At 42.7% G+C, this 24,649-nt stretch overlaps 1 protein-coding gene across 3 annotated transcripts; it reads right to left on the reverse strand.

Annotated features, from left to right (window-relative positions):
* Nucleotides 1-6,763: 6,763 nt before the first annotated feature.
* On the reverse strand, nt 6,764-19,651 carry LOC124010363 (N-acetyllactosaminide beta-1,3-N-acetylglucosaminyltransferase 2-like). Of its 3 annotated transcripts, XM_046322729.1 has the most exons (3): nt 19,448-19,651; nt 16,435-18,610; nt 6,764-8,411 (listed from the first exon to the last, which is right to left on the reverse strand). In XM_046322729.1, exon 3 carries the CDS (start codon nt 8,097-8,099, stop codon nt 6,918-6,920), a length of 1,182 nt encoding a protein of 393 aa, XP_046178685.1. In that variant the 5' UTR covers nt 8,100-8,411; nt 16,435-18,610; nt 19,448-19,651; the 3' UTR covers nt 6,764-6,917. The 3 variants fall into 3 exon arrangements, with proteins under 3 accessions (XP_046178685.1, XP_046178683.1, XP_046178684.1); XM_046322727.1 differs by lacking the exons at nt 16,435-18,610; nt 19,448-19,651 and adding an exon at nt 14,867-15,016; XM_046322728.1 differs by lacking the exons at nt 16,435-18,610; nt 19,448-19,651 and adding an exon at nt 14,508-14,788.
* Between the last annotated feature and the right edge of the window lie 4,998 nt (nt 19,652-24,649).

The raw sequence follows: 24,649 nt of genomic DNA on the forward strand, positions 1-24,649 counted from the left end.
CTAGAAGCGATCTGGACACGCAGGTTGAAATATCAAAACATACTCTGAACCAATTTGTATTAATTTGTTGGAAGGTTGAAAATTATTAAACATTTATGGCAATTTAGCTAGCTAGCTTGCTACTGTTAGCTCATTTATCCTGGGATATAAACACAGGGTTATTTTACTTGAAATGCACAAGGTCCTCTACACTGACAATTAATCCACAGATAAAACTGTGAACTGAATCTCCTTCCTACGGGCTTCTTTTTCTTCTTTGGACTTAACATGGAGGTAGACAACCAACCTCACAGTGCATTACTACCGACTGGAGTGGTCAGACACTTGAGCATGTGGTCAGCATGTGATGGTGACTACAAACTTACATGCTGACCAGACCGCACTCGCGCCATTGAGCACAAGTTGATTTTGTCTACCCACACGCGATCAGGACACGCAGGTTAAAATACCAAAACAGACTGATGCCATGATTTCACCTATTCCCCCCCCTATACAGTCATGGTCAAAAGGTGACACCAATATTAATTACCACACCGTTTGCTGCTTCAGTGTTTTTTAGATATTTTTGTCAGATGTTACTATGGATACTGAAGTATAATTACAAGCATCCGAGTGAAACTGGGGTAAGAGCTGCTGAAAAGGAAAGAAAGCGTATATGTTTTTTTAGTTTCTTAGCCGCTATAAACACATTCGAGAAATACAATATTTTATTCTTAGCTCACATGCCATGGCATGCTGTCAATTAACTTCTGGGCCACCTCCTGACTGATGGAAGGCCATTCTTGCATAATCAATGCAAGAATGGCCTTCAGAATGTGTGGGTTTTTGTTTGTCCACCCGCCACTTCAGGACTGACCACAAGTTCTCAATGGGATTAAGGTCTGGGAGTTTCCTGGCCATGGACCCAAAATATTGATGTTTTGTTCCCCGATCACTTTTGCCTTATGGGAAGGTGCTCCATCATGCTGGAAAAGGCATTGTTCATCACCAAAATGTTCCTGGATGGTTGGGAGAAGTTGCTCTCGGAGGATGTGTTGGTACCATTCTTTATTCATGGCTGTGTTCTTAGGCAAAATTGTGAGTGAGCCCACTCCCTTGGCTGAGAAGCAACCCCACACATGAATGGTCTCAGGATGCTTTACTGTTGGCATGACACAGGACTGATGGTAGCGTTCATCTTGTCTTCTCAGGACAAGCTTTTTTCCAGATGCCCCAAACAATCGGAAAGGGGATTCATCAGAGAAAATGACTTTACCTCAGTCCTCAGCAGTCCAATCCCTGTACCTTTTGCAGAATATCAGTCTGTCCCTGATGTTTTTCCTGGAGAAGTGGCTTTGCTGCCCTTCTTGACACCAGGCCATCCTCTAAAAGTCTTCTCCTCACTGTGCGTGCAGATGCACTTACACCTGCCTGCTGCCATTCCTGAGCAAGCTCTGTACTGGTTGTGCTCCAACCCCATAGCTGAATCGACTTTAGGAGACGGTCCTGGCACTTGCTGGACTTTCTTGGGTGCCCTGAAGCCTGAAACCGGTCTCCTTGAAGTTTTTTATTTATTTTACCCCTTTTTCTTCCCAATTTCGTGGTATCCAATTGTTGTAGTAGCTACTATCTTGTCTCATCGTTACAACTCCCGTACGGGCTCAGGAGAGACGAAGGTTGAAAGTCATGCGTCCTCCGATACACAACCCAACCAGCCGTACTGCTTCTTAACACAGCGTGCATCCAACCCCACGGACCTCCCGGTCGCGGCCGGTTACGACAGAGCCTGGGCGCGAACCCAGGGACTCTGATGGCTCTGATTCAGTTCATTTGCATGGCAAATAGGAACTTTGCAATTAATTGCAATTCATCTGATCACTCTTCATAACATTCTGGAGTATATGCAAATTGCCATCAATTTGTGAAAATTATTATTTGTGTTATTCTCAAACATTTTGGCCACGACTGTACATTTCTGTGGATATGTATGGTTGAAAGCAGGGTTTAGATTGAGGGGGTATGTGAGGATATAGGCTTAACCCTTGTTAAAGCGACAAGCAAAAAGCATATGCTACCACTTGTTTACGTAGCCATAGGAAAAACAATGTTTCAGATTATATAAAGTTATCTAGGGTTAAACAATGACTAACTCCACAATTTATTTCTGCATTGTCTACTAGCCTATCAAAGGTCTTGCTCAGCCTCAACATCACAGGATAATGAGGTTGGTTTATTAAATGCTCTGCAATTTAGAGCTATGCCTAGCGCAAAATACCAAAAAGATAGAATCGCTATGAGTCTATGCATAGACCAAACATCTTAATAGATTTAAAACATATATATTATTCAGGATAATCCCATTGAAATAGGCTATTCAATTCAGTGCAGTTGCATGCTTACGCATAACCTTAGACTAAATGGAACCGAAAACACCCCAGCCTGTTTTGATCACAGATCAGGATGAAGCCTGAACATTTCAGCTGTTTGTCATTGATTTAGCCCACAGTAGCCTACAGATTTGATCCACATGAAGACCTAAACTGTCACTGTCAACTGCATTTATTTTCAGCAAACTTAACATGTAAGTTTAAATATATGTATGAACATAACAAGATTCAACAACTGAAACAAACTGAACAAGTTCCACAGACATGTGACTAACAGAAAGGGAATAATGTGTCCCTGAACAAAGGGTGGGGTCAAAATCAAAATGAACAGTCAGTATCTGGTGTGGCCACCAGCTACATTAAGTATTGCAGTGCATCTTCTCCTCATGGACTGCAACAGATTTGTCAGTTCTTGCTGTGAGATGTTACCCCATTCTTCCACCAAGGCACCTGCAAGTTCCCAGACATTTGTGGGGGGAATGGCTTTAGCTCTCACCCTGCGATCCAACAGGTCCCAGACGTGCTCAATGGGATTGAGATCCGGGCTCTTCGCTGGCCATGGCAGAACACTGACATTCCTGTCTTGCAGGAAATCACGCACGGAACGAGCAGTATGGCTGGTGGCATTGTCATGCTGGAGGGTCATGTCAGGATGAGCCTGCAGGAAGGGTACCACATGAGGGAGGAGGATGTCTTCCCTGTAACGCACAGCATTGAGATTGCCTGCAATGACAATAAGCTCAGTCGTTGATATTTCTTTGGTACATGTGTGTCAATTTACACCCCAATGGATGTAATTTGACTTCTGACACACACACACTGAGGAAGGCACAAGCTGAAAGCATTGTGTGCAGGACATGTTCCCTGGAAAGGGGGACTCAGATGATGACGAGAGCGATGTCTTCGTAAACACCAACCGCTGTAATGTCCACTCTAGTGAAAGTGGGGAAGACACTGAGGATTAGAAGAAGGAAGAAGAGGACAGAGTGTAGAGCAGCTTGTATTGTTGAGATGTTTATGACAATCCCCTGGACAGATGTTTACACCAATGTCCCCCTCAGAATACACTGGTGCTGAAGAATATATTGTGGATTGTACTCTCCCACCCCATGAATCCAATCAAACATCCTGCCGTTTTAACATGTATTTGGGGGTTGGACTTAGCATCCCATGGACATAATGTAGGTTAGGTATATCATACAGTACTTATACCACCTGTCCTAGAGAGGAACATGAGCATGCTTTTCTAAGCTATGTTGAAAAAGAGGTGAATGGTGGAAATATTGAACTGGTCCATGACACCCTGACTGAGGTTGTGTCATAATCATAATGGTTGTGTAATAAAATCTTTATTGTGGTCTTTCATCAGAAAAATACTTACAATATAATTAACCCAATGAGTCCCATTGCAACGCTGGACATCTAACCCCTTCTAAACATGGTGTTTGTGAGCTACATTCTGGGTTGTATCGTTGGATTCCTCTTTTCCTTTTGCATCCATAGATACCAACTGTAAATTATGGGGGGCTGACCTAGAGCGGTGTTTGTCAGACAAGGGCGGATCCTGAATGGTTTGAGGTACAAACTATTAAAAGGTATCTATGAAAAGCTGAGAATCTCACTCTGATGTCCACAAGCCATACAAGTCGGTAGAAGGTAGGGGGTTCTTCTACATAGACGATCAGAGGAAATCCCAGGACATAGTGTCTATAATACTGTAATAAACTCACATACTTGCGGTCACAACTCCAAACTCCACATAGTTATCACTGACTAGTTGGATATTAATTTTTCACTGAGCAAACCATTTCTATACTTACAGCATTCATATAAATTCATTTTTATAAGGTTTTTGCTTTGACAGACATTTTTTTATTGACATTTGTAAATAAAACTCATGTTTGTCAAATTGTTTTGTGTTATTTTTGTAACCCTGGTTATCCTGAAAATAAAATGGTAAAACATATCACTATGAGGTTAAATATAAGGGCTGGTCATGCAGATAAATTAAAATCCGATTTTTTTGGGGGGTCTCTGTACTGATAGGTTTAAGATTTTTGTCCAGATGTCTGATTCAAAATTAAATAATCTAATATTAAAATGGTTCATGTTCAGAGAAACATTGAAAAGTGCACAACATTTGTCAGAGAGGTTCATTTACACATTTATTTACTTACTCTAACTCAGCCATGGCAGTGGTCAAATCAGTCAAATGTAATTCATCTTAACATGCTTGTTGCACCTCATGATTCTGCTCATAACTAGCCCCCGAGCCCAAAAACTGAGCATGAGAATTCCTGCCCACAGCAAGGGACCCAAACCTGTTCAACAGGAGGCAGTTGAGCAATGTATGCAATATATGGCCTTCACAGGTGACTGTGTACCAAGTAGGTCATTCTGTTTAATACTTCAAGTACTTACATGCCGTCACAGACAAACATTTCTTCAACATCAGTAAAAACAAACGACATCCAGTATTTCTGTCAAACGTAGGTTCACGTTTATCACACTGTGGGGCCTTATTACAGGGCAGTTCTCAGCTGGAAGCATACCTATCTCCATCACCATCTATCATTTGAGTCAGTTTTAAAACAACCAGTCTAGTATTTCCTCAGGTTCCTCACATCGTTGTGTTTACAGTAATAATAGGTTTACATGAATAAATCAGTACTGTTCCCCATTCTCATGCTCCTCTCCATTGTCAAGTGGCAGCACACCTTCTCTATAGACAATCACCATCATGTCAGTTTTACATAATAGGATAGCCAGTCAGTGAATAGCTCCCTATGAAGGCCTTGCCTCTTCCCCATTGTCAAGTGGCAGCAGAGCCGCGGGGTGCTGAGTGCTGCAGCACCTCCTGATAAATCATAATTAAAAAAATATTACTATAAACATTTCCTCAGAATTTCCAACATGCTTTCAATGATGATGACAGTTCTACTGTGTATTCGGAAAGTATTCAGACCCCTTGAATTTTTCCACATTTTGTTACGTTACAGCCTTATTCTAAAATGGATTAAATAGTATTTTCCCCCTCATCAATCTACACACAATAACCCCATAATGACAAAGCAAAAACAAAAATGATATTACATGTACAGATTTCTCCCATTCTTCTCTGCAGATCCTCTCAAGCTCTGTCAGGTTGGATGGGGAGCGTTGCTGCACAGCTATTTTCAGGTCTCTCCAGAGATGTTCGATCGGGTTCAAGTCCGGGCTCTGGTCGGGCTACTCAAGGATATTCAGAGACTTGTCCTGATGCCACTCTAGCACTGTCTTGGCTGTGTGCCAAGGTCATTGTCCTGTTGGAAGGTGAACCTTCCACCTTTTTCCTCATGGTCTGAGAGTCCTTTTGGCAAACTACAAGCTGGCTGTTATGTGCCTTTTACTGGGGAGTGGCTTCCGTCTGGCCACTCTACCATAAAGGCCTGATTGGTGGAGTGCTGCAGAAATGGTTGTCCTTCTGGAAGGTTCTCCCTCAAAAAATCTAATCTTTAAAAAAAATATATATATTTCACCAGGTAGGCCAGTTGAGAAGTTCTCATTTACAACTTTGACCTGGCCAAGATAAAGCAAAGAAGTGCGACACAAACAACACAGTTACACATGGAACAAACAAACATACAGTCAATAACACAATAGAAACAAAATGAATAATTATTATTATTATTGGTTAAATATTTCGCAGATGTTATTGCAGGTGTAGCGAAATGCTTGTGTTTCTAGCTCCAACAGTGCAGTAGTATCTAACAATTCACAACAATACACACAATCTAAAAGTAAAATAATGGAATTAAGAAATATATAAATATTAGGATGAGCAATGTCTGAATGGCATTGACTAAAACACAGTAGAATACAGTATATACATATGAAATGAGTAAAGAGGTATGTAAACATTATTAAAGTGACTAGTGTTTTATTAAAGGGACCAGTGATTCCATGTCTATGGATATAAGGTGCAGGGCTGAGTCACCGGGTGGTAGCCGGTTACTCGGAAGCTGTTTTTCAGTCTCTCGGTCCCAGCCAGGGAACCTCACATCTCCACAGACGAACTCTGTCAGAGTGACCATGAGGTTCTTGGTCACCTCCCTGACTTAGACCCTTCTCCCGCCGGGCCAGCTCTAGGGAGAGTCTTGGTGGTTCCAAACTTCTTCCATTTAAAGAATGATGGAGGCCACTGTGTTCTTGGGGACCTTCAATGCTGCAGACATGTTTTGGTACCCTTCCCCAGATCTGTGCATCGACACAATCCTGTATTGGAGCTCTACGGACAATTCCTTCGACCTCATGGCTTGGTTTTTGCTCTGACATGCACTGTCAACTGTGGGACCTTATATAGACAGGTGTGTGCCTTTCCAAATCATGTCCAATCAATTGAATTTACCACAGGTGGACTCCCATCAAGTTGTAGAAACATCTCAAGGATGATCATTAGAAACAGAATGCACCTGAGCTTGTATAGCTAACATTTGTGAATTTGGTCGGGTCACTCACAAAGTTGCATATTGCAGCTTTAAGTCAGTTTCATACCAGTCAGTGATTACCTCACTATAGAGCTGAATTTTCAGAACTACCCCATGGATCCGTCAGAAGTTCCTGTCCCTTGTTGTCTTTCACACTAAAGGGATCTATCAGAAATGTATTCTTGTTCTCCTTCTCAGTTCTCAGGATGGTGCTGTTGCACTCTGTCTGGTTCCTCATTATCTCCGACCACAGCTTCATCACCTGAGCAGGGCTGCGTTTGTGTACCAGTAAGATAGTGTGGTACGCACACCGCTCTTCCCCCTCTTTCTTGGGGAAGTCGAAGGTGAGGAAGGCGGGGTGGTGGATGGGGTGGACCCCGAGCCTGTGGAGGCACATGCCCACGTAGACATCATCAATGGGGTACAGGTGAACTCTCCGGGAAATACGGTTGAGCCTCAGGGCCAGCTCCCCTGAGTACACCACCCCTCCGCCACCCCCATACGGAGGGTACAGACCATTATAGAAACTAGCAGGAATAAAGTACTTGGTAGTGTTGACTCTGTTGGGGCTGGCTGCTCCTATCACATCCCCTACCATGAATCCCTTCATAAACTCTGACCCAGGCGCACCTGACAGGATCGTCTGCTCCCGGAGGTAGTCTAAGAGAGCAGGGGTCCGCAACAGGACGTCGTCGTCCCCTTTAAAGACGAAGCGTGCCGTGGTGCAGCGGGTGGAGAGCCAGTCCCACAGCAGCACGTCCTTCAGGGTGAGGTTATAGAAGGAGTCGTGGAAGTCCCACTGGAGGATGTCCCTGTACTGGCGGCTCTCCAGCTGCAGCAGCTCGCTGACGTCTACTCGGGGCTCTGCGTGGTTCTTCCCCAGGAGGAAGACCCTCCTCACCACACCGCCGTTCCCTGTCGCCCCTGCCACCCATCCCGCCCGGCCCCATGTCTGCCGGATGGCTTGACGGTTCTCAAAGTTCAGATCCTTGGTCTTAATGGCCAGCACTAGGAGAGGCCCCTGTCCCTTCCTTGGCCCACGCCCACACAGTTTAGCAGGCTCAATGAGGACAGGGTAGTCCCTGAAGTGCATGGAGCGCACAAACATCTGCATCTGCAGGGGCAGCTCTGGGAAATCCTCCATTTGAGACGTCAAGTTCCCAATCTCAGAGAACCCTGCACTCAAGGTGGGGAAGGAAAACCGCAAATCGTTTTTATTATTGGTATTATTGGTATCAAGATGGTAATTGTACTCTCTGCTGGGCATCAGGATGGGGTTGTATTGGCGGTCAATGTGTAACTGGAGCAGGTTCCAGAGGGCTCCTCCGTGGGGCTTGGGGTCCCAGAAGGAGCTGGTGGGATGGGGGCCACGGTGCCATTACTGGTTAACCCCAGTGCAATGAAGTGCTCTGGTAGAGTTTGTGGGATAGGGGCAGCAACGCCTGGGCCTGTGGTGGTGGTAGTACCATAGCACACGGCCAGGGTGACGTACACACAGAGAGATCCCACCAGGACACCTGGAGTACAGCACAGGCATAGGAGAACACGCCGCCACCGCCAATGGTAGCACGCCATTTAACTACAGAAAGAGAAGGAGCAAGGGAGAGAGGGCAGGCAGTGGAGAGGAGGCGGGATACATTTGGAGAAGAGTGGGGAAGAAATGGGGAAGAGATGTAAGGAGAGAGAGGGAGGAATGATAAGGGGAGTGAGAGAGGAAGGGAGGAGAGAGGTGGGAGATTTTATTATTGCAATCTTTTGTCACTTAAATCAATACAGCTACATGACTAACTAAGAATAATGACTAGGGCCCTGTGTTTTGGACAATCATGTGACATGCCTGGATTTTTACCTTTATTTAAAGCTTTTTCATCAACAGTCCTCATTTGTTTTTATGTCAGATGGTCCAGCACCGTCCTCAGACAATTGCTTTAATGTAAAATACCGGAAAATATTTCATTTCAAATACCGGATAAGAATACATCTTATTTTAAGTAATTTATTAGTGCTTGACTTGGGCAGGTCGCCGAACAGGTGTTGTGCCGAAAATCTCCCCCCTGACGAAAATCTCCCCCTTGCCAGAATCCCCCCCCTCTAATTTCCTTTATTTTGTGACTAGAGTCAAATACTTTCTGTGACACACATCAGAGTCAAATACTTTCTATAGAACAAACTTCACGTCAGGATAGGCAACCGAAATTAAGAATTAATGTACAGATGAAGTTGGAAGTTTACATACACTTAGGTTGGAGTCATTAAAACTTGTTTTTCAACCACTCCACACATTTCTTGTTAACAAACTATAGTTTTGGCAAGTCGGTTAGGACATCTACTTTGTGCATGACACAAATAATTTTTCCAAAAATGTTTAACAGACAGATTATTTCCCTTATAATTCACTGTATCACAATTCCAGTGGGTCAGAAGTTAACATACACTAAGTTGACTGTGCCTTTATACAGTTTGGAAAATGTCAGAAAATTATGTCATGGCTTTAGAAGCTTCTGATTGTCTAATTGACATAATTTGAGTCAATTGGAGGTGTACTTGTTCAATGCTGAATTGTTTCATTGAGCACTTTGTATCATCTGGTAGGCTGTTTGATTCAGTGTCCTCGGTCTCTGTACAACCCTGTGTGGGTGAACCAGTGAGAGCTGGTCAAACTTTGAGCTTTTTGCCATTCTCAGTGCAGGTGGTACATAAAGCCCTGAAATCCTTAGATCAGAGAGAGCCTGCAGGTCCTGATCATTCTCAGTGCAGGTGGTACATAAAGCCCTGAAATCCTTAGATCAGAGAAAGCCTGCAGATCCTGATCATTCTCAGTGCAGGTGGTACATAAAGCCCTGAAATCCTTAGATCAGAGAAAGCCTGCAGGTCCTGGTCATTCTCAGTGCAGGTGGTACATAAAGCCCTGAAATCCTTAGATCAGAGAAAGCCTGCAGGTCCTGATCATTCTCAGTGCAGGTGGTACATAAAGCCCTGAAATCCTTAGATCAGAGAAAACCTGCAGGTCCTGATCTTCTGGATCCCTGCTTTTTAAACCTGGCAGCTGATTTCAGAGTTGAACCACTTACATCTCTGTTCAATATAACCCTGGAATGTAATGAAATTCCAAAGATCTGGAAATCAGCATTTGTCCTACCACTTTTAAAAGGGGGAGATCCAACTATTTTAAATAATTATAGGCCAATCTCAAAGCTGTCACCACTGGTGAAAATACTTGAAACCCTTGTAAGTGAACAGCAAAAATAGTTTTTATTTACTAACTCTATTTTATCAATGTACCAATCGGGCTTCAGGAAGAGGCATAGCACATTTACAGCAGCCATGAAGGTTTTAAATAATATCACTGAAACCATTGACAAAAAACAGCACTGTCTCACTTTTTATTGATCTCTCTAAGGCTTTTGATATAGTTGATCATGCTATACTAAGGCAGAGATTGTTGAGTGTAGGTCTTTCGGAGCATGCAGTTGCATGGTTTGCTAACTATCTGTCTGATAGAACTGAGTGCACTCAATTTGATGGGCTTATGTCTGTTAAATTGTCTGTCTTGAATGGTGTGCCCCAAGGCTCTGTACTTGGTCCTCTCTTATTCACTATTTATATAAATGATTTAGACAAAAATGTCCAAAATGCACAAGTTCATTTTTATGCTGATGATTCTGTTATTTACTGTTGTGCCTCATCTCTTACAAAAGCTTTCCAGAACATGCAAACTGCTTTTTATACTGTTCAACATACCTTGTGTCAATTGAAGCTTATCCTCAATACTAACAAAACTAAACTAATGGTGTTTTCTAATGCAAGAAATAGACATCTGAACCTTTCACCTATTACTACCTGTCAGGGCAAGGAGATTGAGGTTGTAACCTCATATAAATATCTTGGAATTTTAATTTTGCATATTCAACAACTTACAAAAAATTGAAGCTGAAATTGGGATTTTATTTTAGGAATAAGGCCTGTTTTTCTTTTGAAGCCAGAAGGAGGCTAGTATCAGCTACATGTATGCCTTTATTAGACTATGGGGATATTTTATATATGAATGCTTCCTTCCGCTCGGTGTTTGAGATCAATGGACACTCTTTACCATGGCACTTTGAGATTTATTTTAAACTGCAAAACCCTTACGCACCACTGCACTTTGTATACCAGGATTGGCTGGCCTTCTCTAGTCACTCGTAGGCTCAGTCACTGGTATGCTTTTATTTACAAAGCCATTTTGAGTTTACTACCTTTTCATTTGTGCATTTTTATTGTTCTGAAATGGGGTGGGTACTCTCTTCGCTTGCTGGACTTTATCCTGCTAACTGTTCCAAATATCCGAACTGAATTTGGTAAACGGGCTTTTATGTACTCTGCGCCATCATCTTGGAACACCTTACAAAATACTTTTAAATTGGAAGAACTTGTCCCGATTGGTGTTTTTAAATCACTGATGAAGGATTTTGAGGCTGATTGCCTGACCTGTCAATGTTTTTAATTTGCTGTTTTATACTATACAATGGTTTTTACTAGATTACTTGTAGTTTTTCATGTTGTCTGTCTGTAAATTTTTTTGTAATGGTGCTGCCTATCTTGACCAGGGCGCTCTTGAAAAAGAGATTTTAATCTCAATGAGCCCTTCCTGGTTAAATAAAGGTTAAATTAAATTAAATTAAAACTTGTGCATGTATTTCAAGGCCTACCTTCAAACTCAGTGCCTCTTTGCTTGACATCATGGGGAAATCAAAAGAAATCAGCCAAGACCTCAGAAAAAATATGGAGACCTTCACAGGTCTGGTTCATCCATGGGAGCATTTTCCAAACGCCTGAAGGTACCACGTTCATCTGTACAAACGATAGTATGCAAGTATAAACACCATGGGACCACGCAGCCGTCATACCGCTCAGGAAGGAGACGTGTTCTGTCTCCTAGACTTTGGTGCAAAAAGTGCAAATCAATCCCAGAACAACAGCAAAGGACGCTGTGAAGATTCTGAAGGAAACAGGTACAAAAGTAAAATGAGTCCTATAATCGACATAACCTGAAAGGCCGCTCAGCAAGGAAGAAGCCACTGCTCCAAACATCCATAAAAAAAGCCAGACTACGGTTTGCAACTGCACATGGGGACAACAATCATACTTTTTGGAGAAATGTCCTTTGGTCTGATGAAACAAAAATATAACTGTTTGGCCATAATGACCATCATTATGTTGGAGGAAAAAGGGGGAAGCTTGCAAGCCGAAGAACAGCATCCCAACCATGAAGCATGGGGGTGGCAGAATCATGTTGTGGGGGTGCTTTGCTGCAGGAGGGACTGATGCACTTCACAAAATAGATGGCATCATGAGGCTGGAAAATGATGTGGATATATTGAAGCAACATCTCAAGACATCAGTCAGGAAGTTAAAGCTTGGTCGCAAATGGGTCTTCCAAATGGACAATGACCCCAAGCATACTTTCAAAGTTGTGTCAAAATGGCTTAAAGACAACAAAGTATTGGAGTGGCCACCACAAAGCCCTGACCTCAATCCTATTGAACATTTGTGGGCATAACTGAAAAGCGTGTGCGAGCAAGGAGGCCTACAAACCTGACTCAGTTACACCAGCTCTGTCAGGAGGAATGGGCCAAAATTCACCCAGCGTATTGTGGGAAGCTTGTGGAAGGCTACCCGAAACATTTGACCCGAGATAAACAATTTAAAATCAATGCTACCAAATACTAATTGAGTGTATGTAAACTTCTGACCCACTGTGATGAAAGACATAAAAGCTGAAATAAATAATTATCTCAACTATTATTCTGACATTTCTCATTCTTAAAATAGTGGTGATCCTAACTGACATAAAACAGGGACTTTTTACTAGGATTAAATGTCAGTAATTGTGAGAAACTGAGTTGAAATGTATTTGGCTAAGGAGTATGTAAACTTCCCACTTCAACTGTATGTGTGTTATATTAAACAGTTTTTGGTTTGGCTATTTGTTTCAAGTGTATTAGTCTATGAATAAATATCCTTGCCAAAATTGGTCATCCCCCCATGTCTTATTGGACTAGTAGTTGTTCTGAAATGTATATTGCTTGCCTACATTTTTACTCCCTCCTTTATGTTTAATATAACACACATACATTATTATTCATTTCGGTTGCCTATCCTGATGTGAAGTTTGTTCTATAGAAAATATTTGACTGATGTGTGCCACAGAAAGTATTTGACTCTAGCCACAAAATTAAGGAAATTAGAAGTGGTGAGGATTTCGGCAAGGCTATTTTCTTGCCGAAATGAATAATCAATGTAATACATCCTCCCCCCTTCTAATTTCCCGAATTTTGGCAAAGATATTTATTTATCGACTGATACACTTAATACAAATAGCCAATCCGAAAACTGCAGACATTACTAGTGCCTCCCACGCGATCAAACCGACATAAAAAAAAATAATGAAATGCAGGCCAGAAATCCCAACAAGCACGTCGCAGCAATGATGAATTGAGTGCGTGCGAGTTCACGCGAGACGGGGGGGATTCTGGCAGGGGGGAGCTTTTCTGCACAACACCGGAACCGGGGGCTGAGGGGGGGTCACCAAGGGCGCCATACAAGCTAGAACCGCCACATACACTTGAAACAAATAGCCAAACCGAAAACTGCAGATAAATTGCTTTCAGCTACTAAGATCAGTGAAATATAGGCTAAACTGACAACGGAGTGAAGAGCAGAAATATCAACTAGCAAGCCATAAGCAATGAAGGACGTGAAGGGGCGGAGAATTCTGACGGGGGAGACTTTCGGTACAACACCGGCTCTAAACATTTTGGGGGAAATTGCGTACTGACTCCTCTATAAAACAAAGTAGTTTATCGCCGGCCCAAATTCACAAAGTTGATCAAAGCGGAATGAAGGTGGGATCTGCATTGATCTGAAATGGAGAGAGGGCATTCATTTCCTGGTTCCTGATTCCGTTTGGTTCAAGTTTATTTGCCGCTAGTCTGTAACATTGCATATCAAGGGTGGCAACCATCCTCCAGGATAGCTACTGGGTGTGCAGGCTTTTGTTCAAGCCCTAGTCTAACCACATTGTAGCCTAAACAGCACATTAGCTGCTCAACGTGGCCTTGATAAGCAGACTTGTGTGTTTCAGGGCTGGATCAAAAGCTAAGCACAAACAGGCTCTCTCCAGGTGGAAGGTTGACCACATCTTGATAAAGTGTGACTAACAGTACAGTTCTACTTTCTGGGGGTTTAAGTTCCTTGATAAAGGGCACAATGGCAGGAGATGGTAGGCCTACATGGGATCAGACACAGCTGCCTTTCAGTGTCAATAATGGTTACTTTTTCATGTAGGCTATGATAAAAATTGGTTAAGTCATGGAAAATGTGTATGTACCCATCAGAGGTTTCTATAGCATAATGTCATTTGTGAATTTTGGTGAACAGTCTAATGGACCGACTTGGAAAAAGACAGCCCCTGCACTTATTTCATCCCAAGTCAAGCACTGCCATTTCTGTGTATGTAACAAACATGGCCCAAAAAGTGTGATGTGTATTGGGATATACAGTGGAAAATAAAGTAGGGCTATAGATTCCTTATCAATAATGAAATATTTAAAAATGATATGATATTCAAAATTCATTGATCGTCTATTAGGCATATCTGAGTACTTCAAAATCAGTACATTTGACCACATCCTACCTTGATTTTCCCCTTTGAAACTAATGTTTCTCCATATGACTATTATAGGCTAATATAAGCGTTGACTTTGATTTGTATCCATCGTGTGTGCCAATTTATATACAACTTAGCTTGCCAAAACGTAAATGATATAATCACATAATAGCCTATAAATCAAAGGTATGATCTTTTCTTTGGTCTTCTCAGACGATCCGGAGACCAAATGATCCCCTGAAGTGTTCTCCACCGATACAAACTACTGTGAAACAGCATAGCGGCAGAGCAAGAATTTACCTACAGTTTACAGCAAAACCAATTGCAGGTATATACATGAAGGACACTCCCCTCTATTGTCAGAAATGAGAACAGAGATACCTTACCTGATCGATCACTCAGTTTCAATCAATCAGCACCATACATGTTACTGTTGTTTATTTACTTTTAAGTCCCACTCCATGTTTGCACATTTCCCGTTGAAAAATGATAATTCAAGTATACATACAGTAAAGTACAGTAAGCAACACCGTGTATTTCACAATTGCGAAAATTGCTTTCTGCTACTAAGATCAGTGAAATATAGGCTAAACTGACAATGGAGTGAAGAGCAGAAATATCAACTAGCAAGCCACAGCAATGAAGGACGTGAAGGGGCGGAGATTTCTGACAGGGGAGACTTTCGGCACAACACCGGCTCAACATTTTGGGGGAAATTGCGTACTGACTCCTCTATAAAACAAAGTAGTTTATCGCCGGCCCAAATTCACAAAGTTGATCAAAGCGTAATGAAGGTGGGATCTGCATTGATCTGAAATGGAGAGAGGGCATTCATTTCCTGGTTCCTGATTCCGTTTGGTTCAAGTTTATTTGCCGCTAGTCTGTAACATTGCATATCAAGGGTGGCAACCATCCTCCAGGATAGCTACTGGGTGTGCAGGCTTTTGTTCAAGCCCTAGTCTAACCACATTGTAGCCTAAACAGCACATTAGCTGCTCAACGTGACCTTGATAAGCAGACTTGTGTGTTTCAGGGCTGGATCAAAAGCTAATCACAAACAGGCTCTCTCCAGGTGGAAGGTTGACCACATCTTGATAAAGTGTGACTAACAGTACAGTTCTACTTTCTGGGGGTTTAAGTTCCTTGATAAAGGGCACAATGGTAGGAGATGGTAGGCCTACATGGGATCAGACACAGCTGCCTTTCAGTGTCAATAATGGTTACTTTTTCATGTAGGCTATGATAATAGTCATTCAAATTTGGTTAAGTCATGGAAAATGTGTATGCACCCATCAGAGGTTTCTATAGCATAATGTCATTTGTGAATTTTGGTGAACAGTCTAATGGACCGACTTGGAAAAAGACAGCCCCTGCACTTATTTCATCCCAAGTCAAGCACTGCCATTTCTGTGTATGTAACAAACATGGCCCAAAAAGTGTGATGTGTATTGGGATATACAGTGGAAAATAAAGTAGGGCTATAGATTCCTTATCAATAATGAAATATTTAAAAATGATATGATATTCAAAATTCATTGATCGTCTATTAGGCATATCTGAGTACTTCAAAATCAGTACATTTGACCACATCCTACCTTGATTTTCCCCTTTGAAACTAATGTTTCTCCATATGACTATTATAGGCTAATATAAGCGTTGACTTTGATTTGTATCCATCGTGTGTGCCAATTTATATACAACTTAGCTTGCCAAAACGTAAATGATATAATCACATAATAGCCTATAAATCAAAGGTATGATCTTTTCTTTGGTCTTCTCAGACGATCCGGAGACCAAATGATCCCCTGAAGTGTTCTCCACCGATACAAACTACTGTGAAACAGCATAGCGGCAGAGCAAGAATTTACCTACAGTTTACAGCAAAACCAGTTGCAGGTATATACATGAAGGACACTCCCCTCTATTGTCAGAAACGAAAACAGAGATACCTTACCTGATCGATCACTCAGTTTCAATCAATCAGCACCATACATGTTACTGTTGTTTATTTACTTTTAAGTCCCACTCCATGTTTGCACATTTCCCGTTGAAAAATGATAATTCAAGTATACATACAGTAAAGTACAGTAAGCAACACCGTGTATTTCACAATTGCGAAAGTCAAGGGTTTGGCTTTATTGAGTCAAGGTTTGGCTTTATGAGTCATAATACCCATAAAACCTAGCAATGAGAAACACACTTAGCAGGCTCAAAACAAGGTAGCCATGACTAAATGCAGCTAAACAAACGCCTTTCTTCATGAAAACCTTTTTAAATTGAAAACCAGCCCAGCCAACATTTCCATGTGGGGCCCATAAGGGTTAATAAAGGGCTGTTCCATGGGCCACATTAGGTAAACCCAAAAGGACCTACAATGTTTTGTCCTCAGTATCCAAGCTGACCCCAAGTGTGGTTGCCATGTTGGGCTTATTAAGGGACCCTAGTGGGCAACTGTGTGATAAACCACATGGGCTCCAGGTTTTATCCCAGGTGAGTTAAAGAATGGTTACCACTTGGACCCCCATCCAGGATAACCAGAAGGTTCTCATAAAGTTGTCCTCAGTATCCATGTTGGCCCCACATGTGGTTGCCATGTTGGGCTTTATGTGGGTACATAAAGATGGCAACATGGCAACCACACCCATGTCAACAGTGAAGATGAGCAATGCTGCAGCAGCACCAGTTTCTACTTCTATTAGTTCATCCTTTTCCAGATATGAAAGTAGACATCCCTCAGTTACACAAGATGGTTGTTACATGCTGTGCTTTGGTCAATCTGAGAGTTCTGTTGTGCCATTTGAGGAAAGCATTTTCACCTTGTCATCATGACAAAAGTGCCCCCTTAAACCATATCAATATATAAAATGTAATTTGGAACGTGTAAAAGACTATTGTTTGATACTATAAACATACTGTACTTTAATAATGTTGTTGTTTGGGTGAAATGAAAAGTATTGTGTCATCTCTGCTCTGCCTAGCCCCATTGAATACAAAGTATTGTGTCATCTCTGCTTTGCCTAGCCCCATTGAATAAAAATGATTTCTTATAGCCTAACTTTTCTTTCTTTACAATTTAACATGTAGCATAGACAATGTAATTGTTGTGGGAGTCTTAGGCAAACCATCTTCATTATCACAGTGGCACCTCCAAGTGCTACTCAGACCTTGGAGAAAAGTATCTGTCATTGAACTTGGTGGTAGTAGTTGTGTGTTTTCAGATACGGATCCCCATCATCTTCTGATTCCACCTAGATTACAAGAGTTGGATTTGCTAATAATTTCATGTCAGCACAAAGCAGGTACAATATTGAGTATAATGATTAGCCTTATATGCAGTGTCTAATGGTATTGTTTTTAAATTGAAAACATATAGCTGAACAATATGTAAACAATGTGTGAGTTAAACTATTCTCTGCTTCAGATGTACAGTGTCAAGGAGTGCATTGCAAATGCCCATAACGCTAATGCCATCATACTGTAGGCCAGTGGTTCCCAACTCCGGTCCTCGAATATACCCCCAAAGGTACAGTTTTATTGTAGCTCTGGACAAACACACCTGATTCAACTTGTCAACTAATCATCAGGCCCTAAATAAGTTGAATCAGGTATGTTTGTCTGGGGCTACAACAAAAATGTGTGATGTTGTGGGGACTGGAGGACTGGAGTCTGCTGTAGGTCATTATCAGCTGCAAAATGGGTTCACATGGCTGTTATCCTAAAGAAAATAGTGACAATCAAATAAGACAATACAGAAATAGACTAATTAGAGACAGATTCCCTTACCCTCTTTATTGAAAGATTGTGATCTGGGATTACTCAACATCAACACTAGTTCATCCTAAATAAAAGTTAAGTTAATAATTAAAACCAGTTTTAACACTTAACTTCAAATAATCAACACTTTCATATCATTTCAAAATGTACAAGTAATCTAACTCGTTTGTAAAGGTTAGACATTTCAGTAAAAACAAGGACACGGCCAACCTCACCCACTGAGACCTGATCTACTGGTTGAGCAGAGTTCTGTCCAGCCCAGCAATAGTCCACGTAATTATAAACTAATTAGGTTTGATACATTGAATCAGGTGTGTTGGCACTTCGTTGGAACAGAAGCTGCAAACCAGTGGAGGCTGTTGATGGGAGCACAGCACATAATAATAACAGCTCATATTTAATAACGTTAATAACGTTTAATAACGTTCCACCAATTCCCGTTCCAGCCATTACCAAGAGCCCCCCCAGTTAAGGTGCCCGTGGGCTGCTCCAGTTGTAATGGGTTTATACTTTTAAACACTTTTTGTTTACAACATTTGCTAACATAGCTAGGTATACATAATCCATAGTATACAGGGATGCACTCGTATTCTCTTGGGACATTAATTTGGACCTCTTCATCTGCAGACAGGGTTTCACGACAGAAAACATCCCAAAGAAACAGGCTGCATTATACTCAAATGAGACAGCACTGAAAATTATGTTGCCATCTTCTCGCTAGGGACTGGAACTGGAGAATCTTTTCATAATGTTCTTCCACAAATGTACCTGCCTTCTCCAGAGTAGCCTACTCTCCCTTCTCTGACAGCTGGCAGTGATAGCTAACGTTCATCTTTTCACCCTCTTCCGTTACAAATGCATTTGGAATTAACGGTACAACGATAAATACATCAAAATAACTAACTAGCTAATATGAAGTTAGCAAGCAGGTGATATAAAATTAACTTTGTTAACTATACAGTATGTAAAGGTAGCTAGCTAACTAGCGAACATTGTTAGCTTGCACACTAAGTTTCTGTAGCAATTTAGCTAATAATATTTAACTAGGCAAATCAGCTAAGAACACATTCTTATTTTACAATAAAGGCCTACCCCGGACGACGCTGGGCCAATTGTGCGCCGCCCTATGGCACTCCCAATCACGGCCGGATGTAATGCATCGTTTTTGATAATTTTCGAAATATGTTACTTACGTTATCCCAATGCCTCCCTTTTCTCGGTCTTTAGAAAAATAAATATTGGGTAATCTTCCTGACGTTTCCGGTGGTAGCAATACGCAACCAGTCATGTGGCCGATTGGAGGACTTTTACCAGACTGACTTGTCTTCCAACACCGCGGTTGGTAGGTGATTTGAGATGCAACTGCAAGCCCTCTATTTTGCACGTTCCGTGCCCAGGATTCGAGACAAGCAGTTGGACGTCGTAGACGTGGTGCGCCGCCTGGGAAAGCAGATGACAGATTTCCGCGGACAACCATCATGTGGTTAACAATGAGAATCAAGAAGCCAAGGAGTAAAGTTTTCTCCTGGAGAATAAACTACGAATCAAATATTCTCTCACTCCAGAAGATGCTGCTGCACACTTTAACTGGTGGCAAAAGAGGATAGAGAAGAAGGGAGACATCCCTCAGTTAACTACAGCGGTAGAGATGAAGGGAGACATCCCTCAGTTAACTACAGAGGTAGAGATGAAGGGAGACATCCCTCAGTTAACTACAGCGGTAGAGATGAAGGGAGACATCCCTCAGTTAACTACAGCGGTAGAGATGAAGGGAGACACCCCTCAGTTAACTACAGAGGTAGAGATGAAGGGAGACATCCCTCAGTTAACTACAGCGGTAGAGATGAAGGGAGACATCCCTCAGTTAACTACAGCGGTAGAGATGAAGGGAGACATCCCTCAGTTAACTACAGAGGTAGAGATGAAGGGAGACATCCCTCAGTTAACTACATAGGTAGAGATGAAGGGAGACATCCCTCAGTTAACTACAGTGGTAGAGATGAATGGAGACATCCCTCAGTTAACTACAGAGGTAGAGATGAAGGGAGACATCCCTCAGTTAACTACAGAGGTAGAGATGAAGGGAGACATCCCGCAGTTAACTACAGCGGTAGAGATGAAGGGAGACATCCCTCAGTTAACTACAGCGGTAGAGATGAAGGGAGACATCCCTCAGTTAACTACAGAGGTAGAGATGAAGGAGACATCCCTCAGTTAACTACAGCGGTAGAGATGAAGGGAGACATCCCTCAGTTAACTACAGAGGTAGAGATGAAGGGAGATATCCCTCAGTTAACTACAGCGGTAGAGATGAAGGGAGACATCCCTCAGTTAACTACAGAGGTAGAGATGAAGGGAGACATCCCTCAGTTAACTACAGCGGTAGAGATGAAGGGAGACATCCCTCAGTTAACTACAGAGGTAGAGATGAAGGGAGACATCCCTCAGTTAACTACAGCGGTAGAGATGAAGGGAGACATCCCTCAGTTAACTACAGCAACCCTTTTGCATTTATCGATGGAAAGAAGATTGATTGCCAGGACGTCAAGAATGTACTGAATGTTTTGAAAACACTGTGCTCAGGTATATAGCTACATTGCTCTTTGGAGTCCACATCAGCAACAAACTAACATGGTCCAAGCACACCAAGACAGTCGTGAAGAGGGCACAACAAAACCTATTCCCCCTCAGGAGACTGAAAATTTTTGACATGACGGGTTGCATCACTGCCTGGTATGGCAACTGTTTGGACTCTGACTGCAAGGCACTACAGAGGGTAGTGTGTATGGCCCAGTACATCACCGGGGCCAAGCTTCCTGACATCCAGGACCTCCATACCAGGCGGTGTCAGAGGAAGGCCCTAAAAATTGTCAAAGACTCCAGCCACCCTCGTCATAGACTTTTCTCTCTGCTACTGCACAGCAAACAATATCAGAGCGCCAAGCCTACGTCCAGGAGGCTTCTAAACAGCTTCTACCCCCAAGCCATAAGACTCCTGAACAGCTAATCAAATGGTTACCCGGACTATTTACACCCCCCCCCCTTCTACACTGCTGACTCTCTGTATTATTATTTTTCTAATGATCAATTAGCCTTTTAAAATGATAAACTTGGATTAGCTAACACAACGTGCCATTGGAGCACAGGAGTGATGGTTGCTGATATTGGGCCCCTGTACGCCTATGTAGATATTCCATAAAAGAAATCTGCAGTTTCCAGCTACAATAGTCATTTACAACATTAACGATGTCTACACTGTATTTCTGATCAATTTGATGTTATTGTAATGGACAAAACATTTGCTTTTCTTTCAAAAACAAGGACATTTCTAAGTGACCCCAAACTTTCGAACGGTAGTGTACATGTAGTGATATGTTTTTTTTGTTACTGTATTGTAAGTATAAATGTTATAAAAAATAAATATTTAAAAAAACATTCCATGACATGCAGTAAGAAATTGTTGGTAGATTCTTTAGATAAACCCTCTCAAAGTATAGGGAAAGATAGCCTACCTTTTTATGGTTGTTTGATCAATAGGACTGTAAAGTTCCCAAATGTAAGAGGACTCCTGTGGGATTTACATATTTGTAGAAATCCATTCAGCTGTATTATGTGGCTTTTGCCAAATGCATTCTAATGATCTAAAGTCACTGTTGCAACTGCCTGTAAACACACAGTCCAGTTCAAAAGTAAATGATGGCAGACCCTTGTGGCAAATTGCTTGTTTGCATAAAGGCTTATTGTCTTTGGCGCACTGGTCTGCGTAGGCTCCAGTTCCGGAGGAGACAGATTTTATTAGGTTCTATTTACTGTAATGTCTATTAATTGTACAAACACATGAGCACTTTCCCACTCTATATTGCTATAGAATTTTCACAAATGCCCTAGTATACTTAACTCACAAACATTCTAAGAATTTATGAAAATGAAAATGACCATATCCATATCTCGCTTGTCAGAAGAAATCAAATAAAAAGTGTGATATTCTTCGTTTTGTTAAAATGCTTTCAGTTCCACTTTAAAGGGCTGTAGTCTTGCCAATGTCCAGTCTCTTGACAACAAGGTTGATGAAATCCGAGCAAGGGTAGCATTCCAGAGGGACATCAGAGACTGCAACATTCTCTGCTTCATGGAAACATGGCTTACTGAGAAGACGCTATCCGATGCGGTGCAGCCAACGGGTTTCTCCACGCATCGCGCCGACAGAAACAAACATATTTCTGGTAAGAAGAGTGGCGGGGGCGTATGCCTCATGACTAACGAGACATGGTGTGATGAAAGAAACATACAGGAACTCAAATCCTTCTGTTCACCTGATTTAGAATTCCTCACAATCAAATGTAGACCGCATTATCTTCCAAGAGAATTCTCTTCGATTATAATCACAGCCGTATATATCCTCCCCAAGCAGACACATCGATGGCTCTGAACTAACTTTATTTAACACTTTGCAAACTGGAAACCATTTATCCGGAGGCTGCATTCATTGTAGCTGGGGATTTTAACAAAGCTAATCTGAAAACAAGACTCCCTAAATTTTATCAGCATATCGGTTGCGCAACCAGGGGTGGTAAAACCTTGGATCATTGTTACTCTAACTTCCGCGACGCATATAAGGCCCTGCCCCGCCCCCCTTTCGGAAAAGCTGACCACGACTCCATTTTGTTGATCCCTGCCTACAGGCAGAAACTTAAACAAGAGGCTCCCACGCTGAGGTCTGTCCAACGCTGGTCCAACCAAGCTGATTCCACACTCCAAGACTGCTTCCATCACGTGGACTGGGACATGTTTCGTATTGCGTCGAATAAAAATATTGACGAATACGCTGATTCGGTGTGCGAGTTCATTAGAACGTGCGTTGAAGATGTCGTTGCCATAGCAATGATAAAAACATTCCCTAACCAGAAACCGTGGATTGATGGCAGCATTCGCGTGAAACTGAAAGCGCGAACCACTGCTATTAATCAGGGCAAGGTGTCTGGCAACATGACCGAATACAAACAGTGCAGCTATTCCCTCCGCAAGGCTATTAAACAAGCTAAGCGTCAGTACAGAGACAAAGTAGAATCTCAATTCAACGGCTCAGACACAAGAGGCATGTGGCAGGGTCTACAGTCAATCACAGACTACAGGAAGAAACCCAGCCCAGTCACGGACCAGGATGTCTTGCTCCCAGGCAGACTAAATAACTTTTTTGCCCGCTTTGAGGACAATACAGTGCCACTGACACGGCCTGCAACGAAAACATGCGGTCTCTCCTTCACTGCAGCCGAGGTGAGTAAGACATTTAAACGTGTTAACCCTCGCAAGGCTGCAGGTCCAGACGGCATCCCCAGCCGCGCCCTCAGAACATGCGCAGACCAGCTGGCCGGTGTGTTTACGGACATATTCAATCAATCCCTATACCAGTCTGCTGTTCCCACATGCTTCAAGAGGGCCACCATTGTTCCTGTTCCCAAGAAAGCTAAGGTAACTGAGCTAAACGACTACTGCCCCGTAGCACTCACTTCCGTCATCATGAAGTGCTTTGAGAGACTAGTCAAGGACCATATCACCTCCACCCTACCTGACACCCTAGACCCACTTCAATTTGCTTACCGCCCAAATAGGTCCACAGACGATGCAATCTCAACCACACTGCACACTGCCCTAACCCACCTGGACAAGAGGAATACCTATGTGAGAATGCTGTTCATCGACTACAGCTCGGCATTCAACACCATAGTATCCTCCAAGCTCGTCATCAAGCTCGAGACCCTGGGTCTCGACCCCGCCCTGTGCAACTGGGTACTGGATTTCCTGACGGGCCGCCCCCAGGTGGTGAGGGTAGGCAACAACATCTCCTCCCCGCTGATCCTCAACACGGGGGCCCCACAAGGGTGCGTTCTGAGCCCTCTCCTGTACTCCCTGTTCACCCACGACTGCGTGGCCACGCACGCCTCCAACTCAATCATCAAGTTTGCGGACGACACAACAGTGGTAGGCTTGATTACCAACAACGACGAGACGGCCTACAGGGAGGAGGTGAGGGCCCTCGGAGTGTGGTGTCAGGAAAATAACCTCACACTCAACGTCAACAAAACTAAGGAGATGACTGTGGACTTCAGGAAACAGCAGAGGGAACACCCCCCTATCCACATCGATGGAACAGTAGTGGAGAGGGTAGCTAGTTTTAAGTTCCTCGGCATACACATCACAGACAAACTGAATTGGTCCACTCACACTGACAGCGTCGTGAAGAAGGCGCAGCAGCGCCTATTCAACCTCAGGAGGCTGAAGAAATTCGGCTTGTCACCAAAAGCACTCACAAACTTCTACAGATGCACAATCGAGAGCATCCTGGTGGGCTGTATCACCGCCTGGTACGGCAACTGCTCCGCCCTCAACCATAAGGC

The sequence above is a fragment of the Oncorhynchus gorbuscha genome, linkage group LG23 (assembly GCF_021184085.1).
Source record: "Oncorhynchus gorbuscha isolate QuinsamMale2020 ecotype Even-year linkage group LG23, OgorEven_v1.0, whole genome shotgun sequence".
NCBI classification, from domain to species: Eukaryota; Metazoa; Chordata; class Actinopteri; order Salmoniformes; family Salmonidae; genus Oncorhynchus; species Oncorhynchus gorbuscha.

Bases quoted from the DNA above. Each gene is read 5' to 3' on its own strand.
- LOC124010363 (XM_046322729.1), bottom strand. From the start codon at position 8,099: ATGCCCAGCAGAGAGTACAATTACCATCTTGATACCAATAATACCAAT.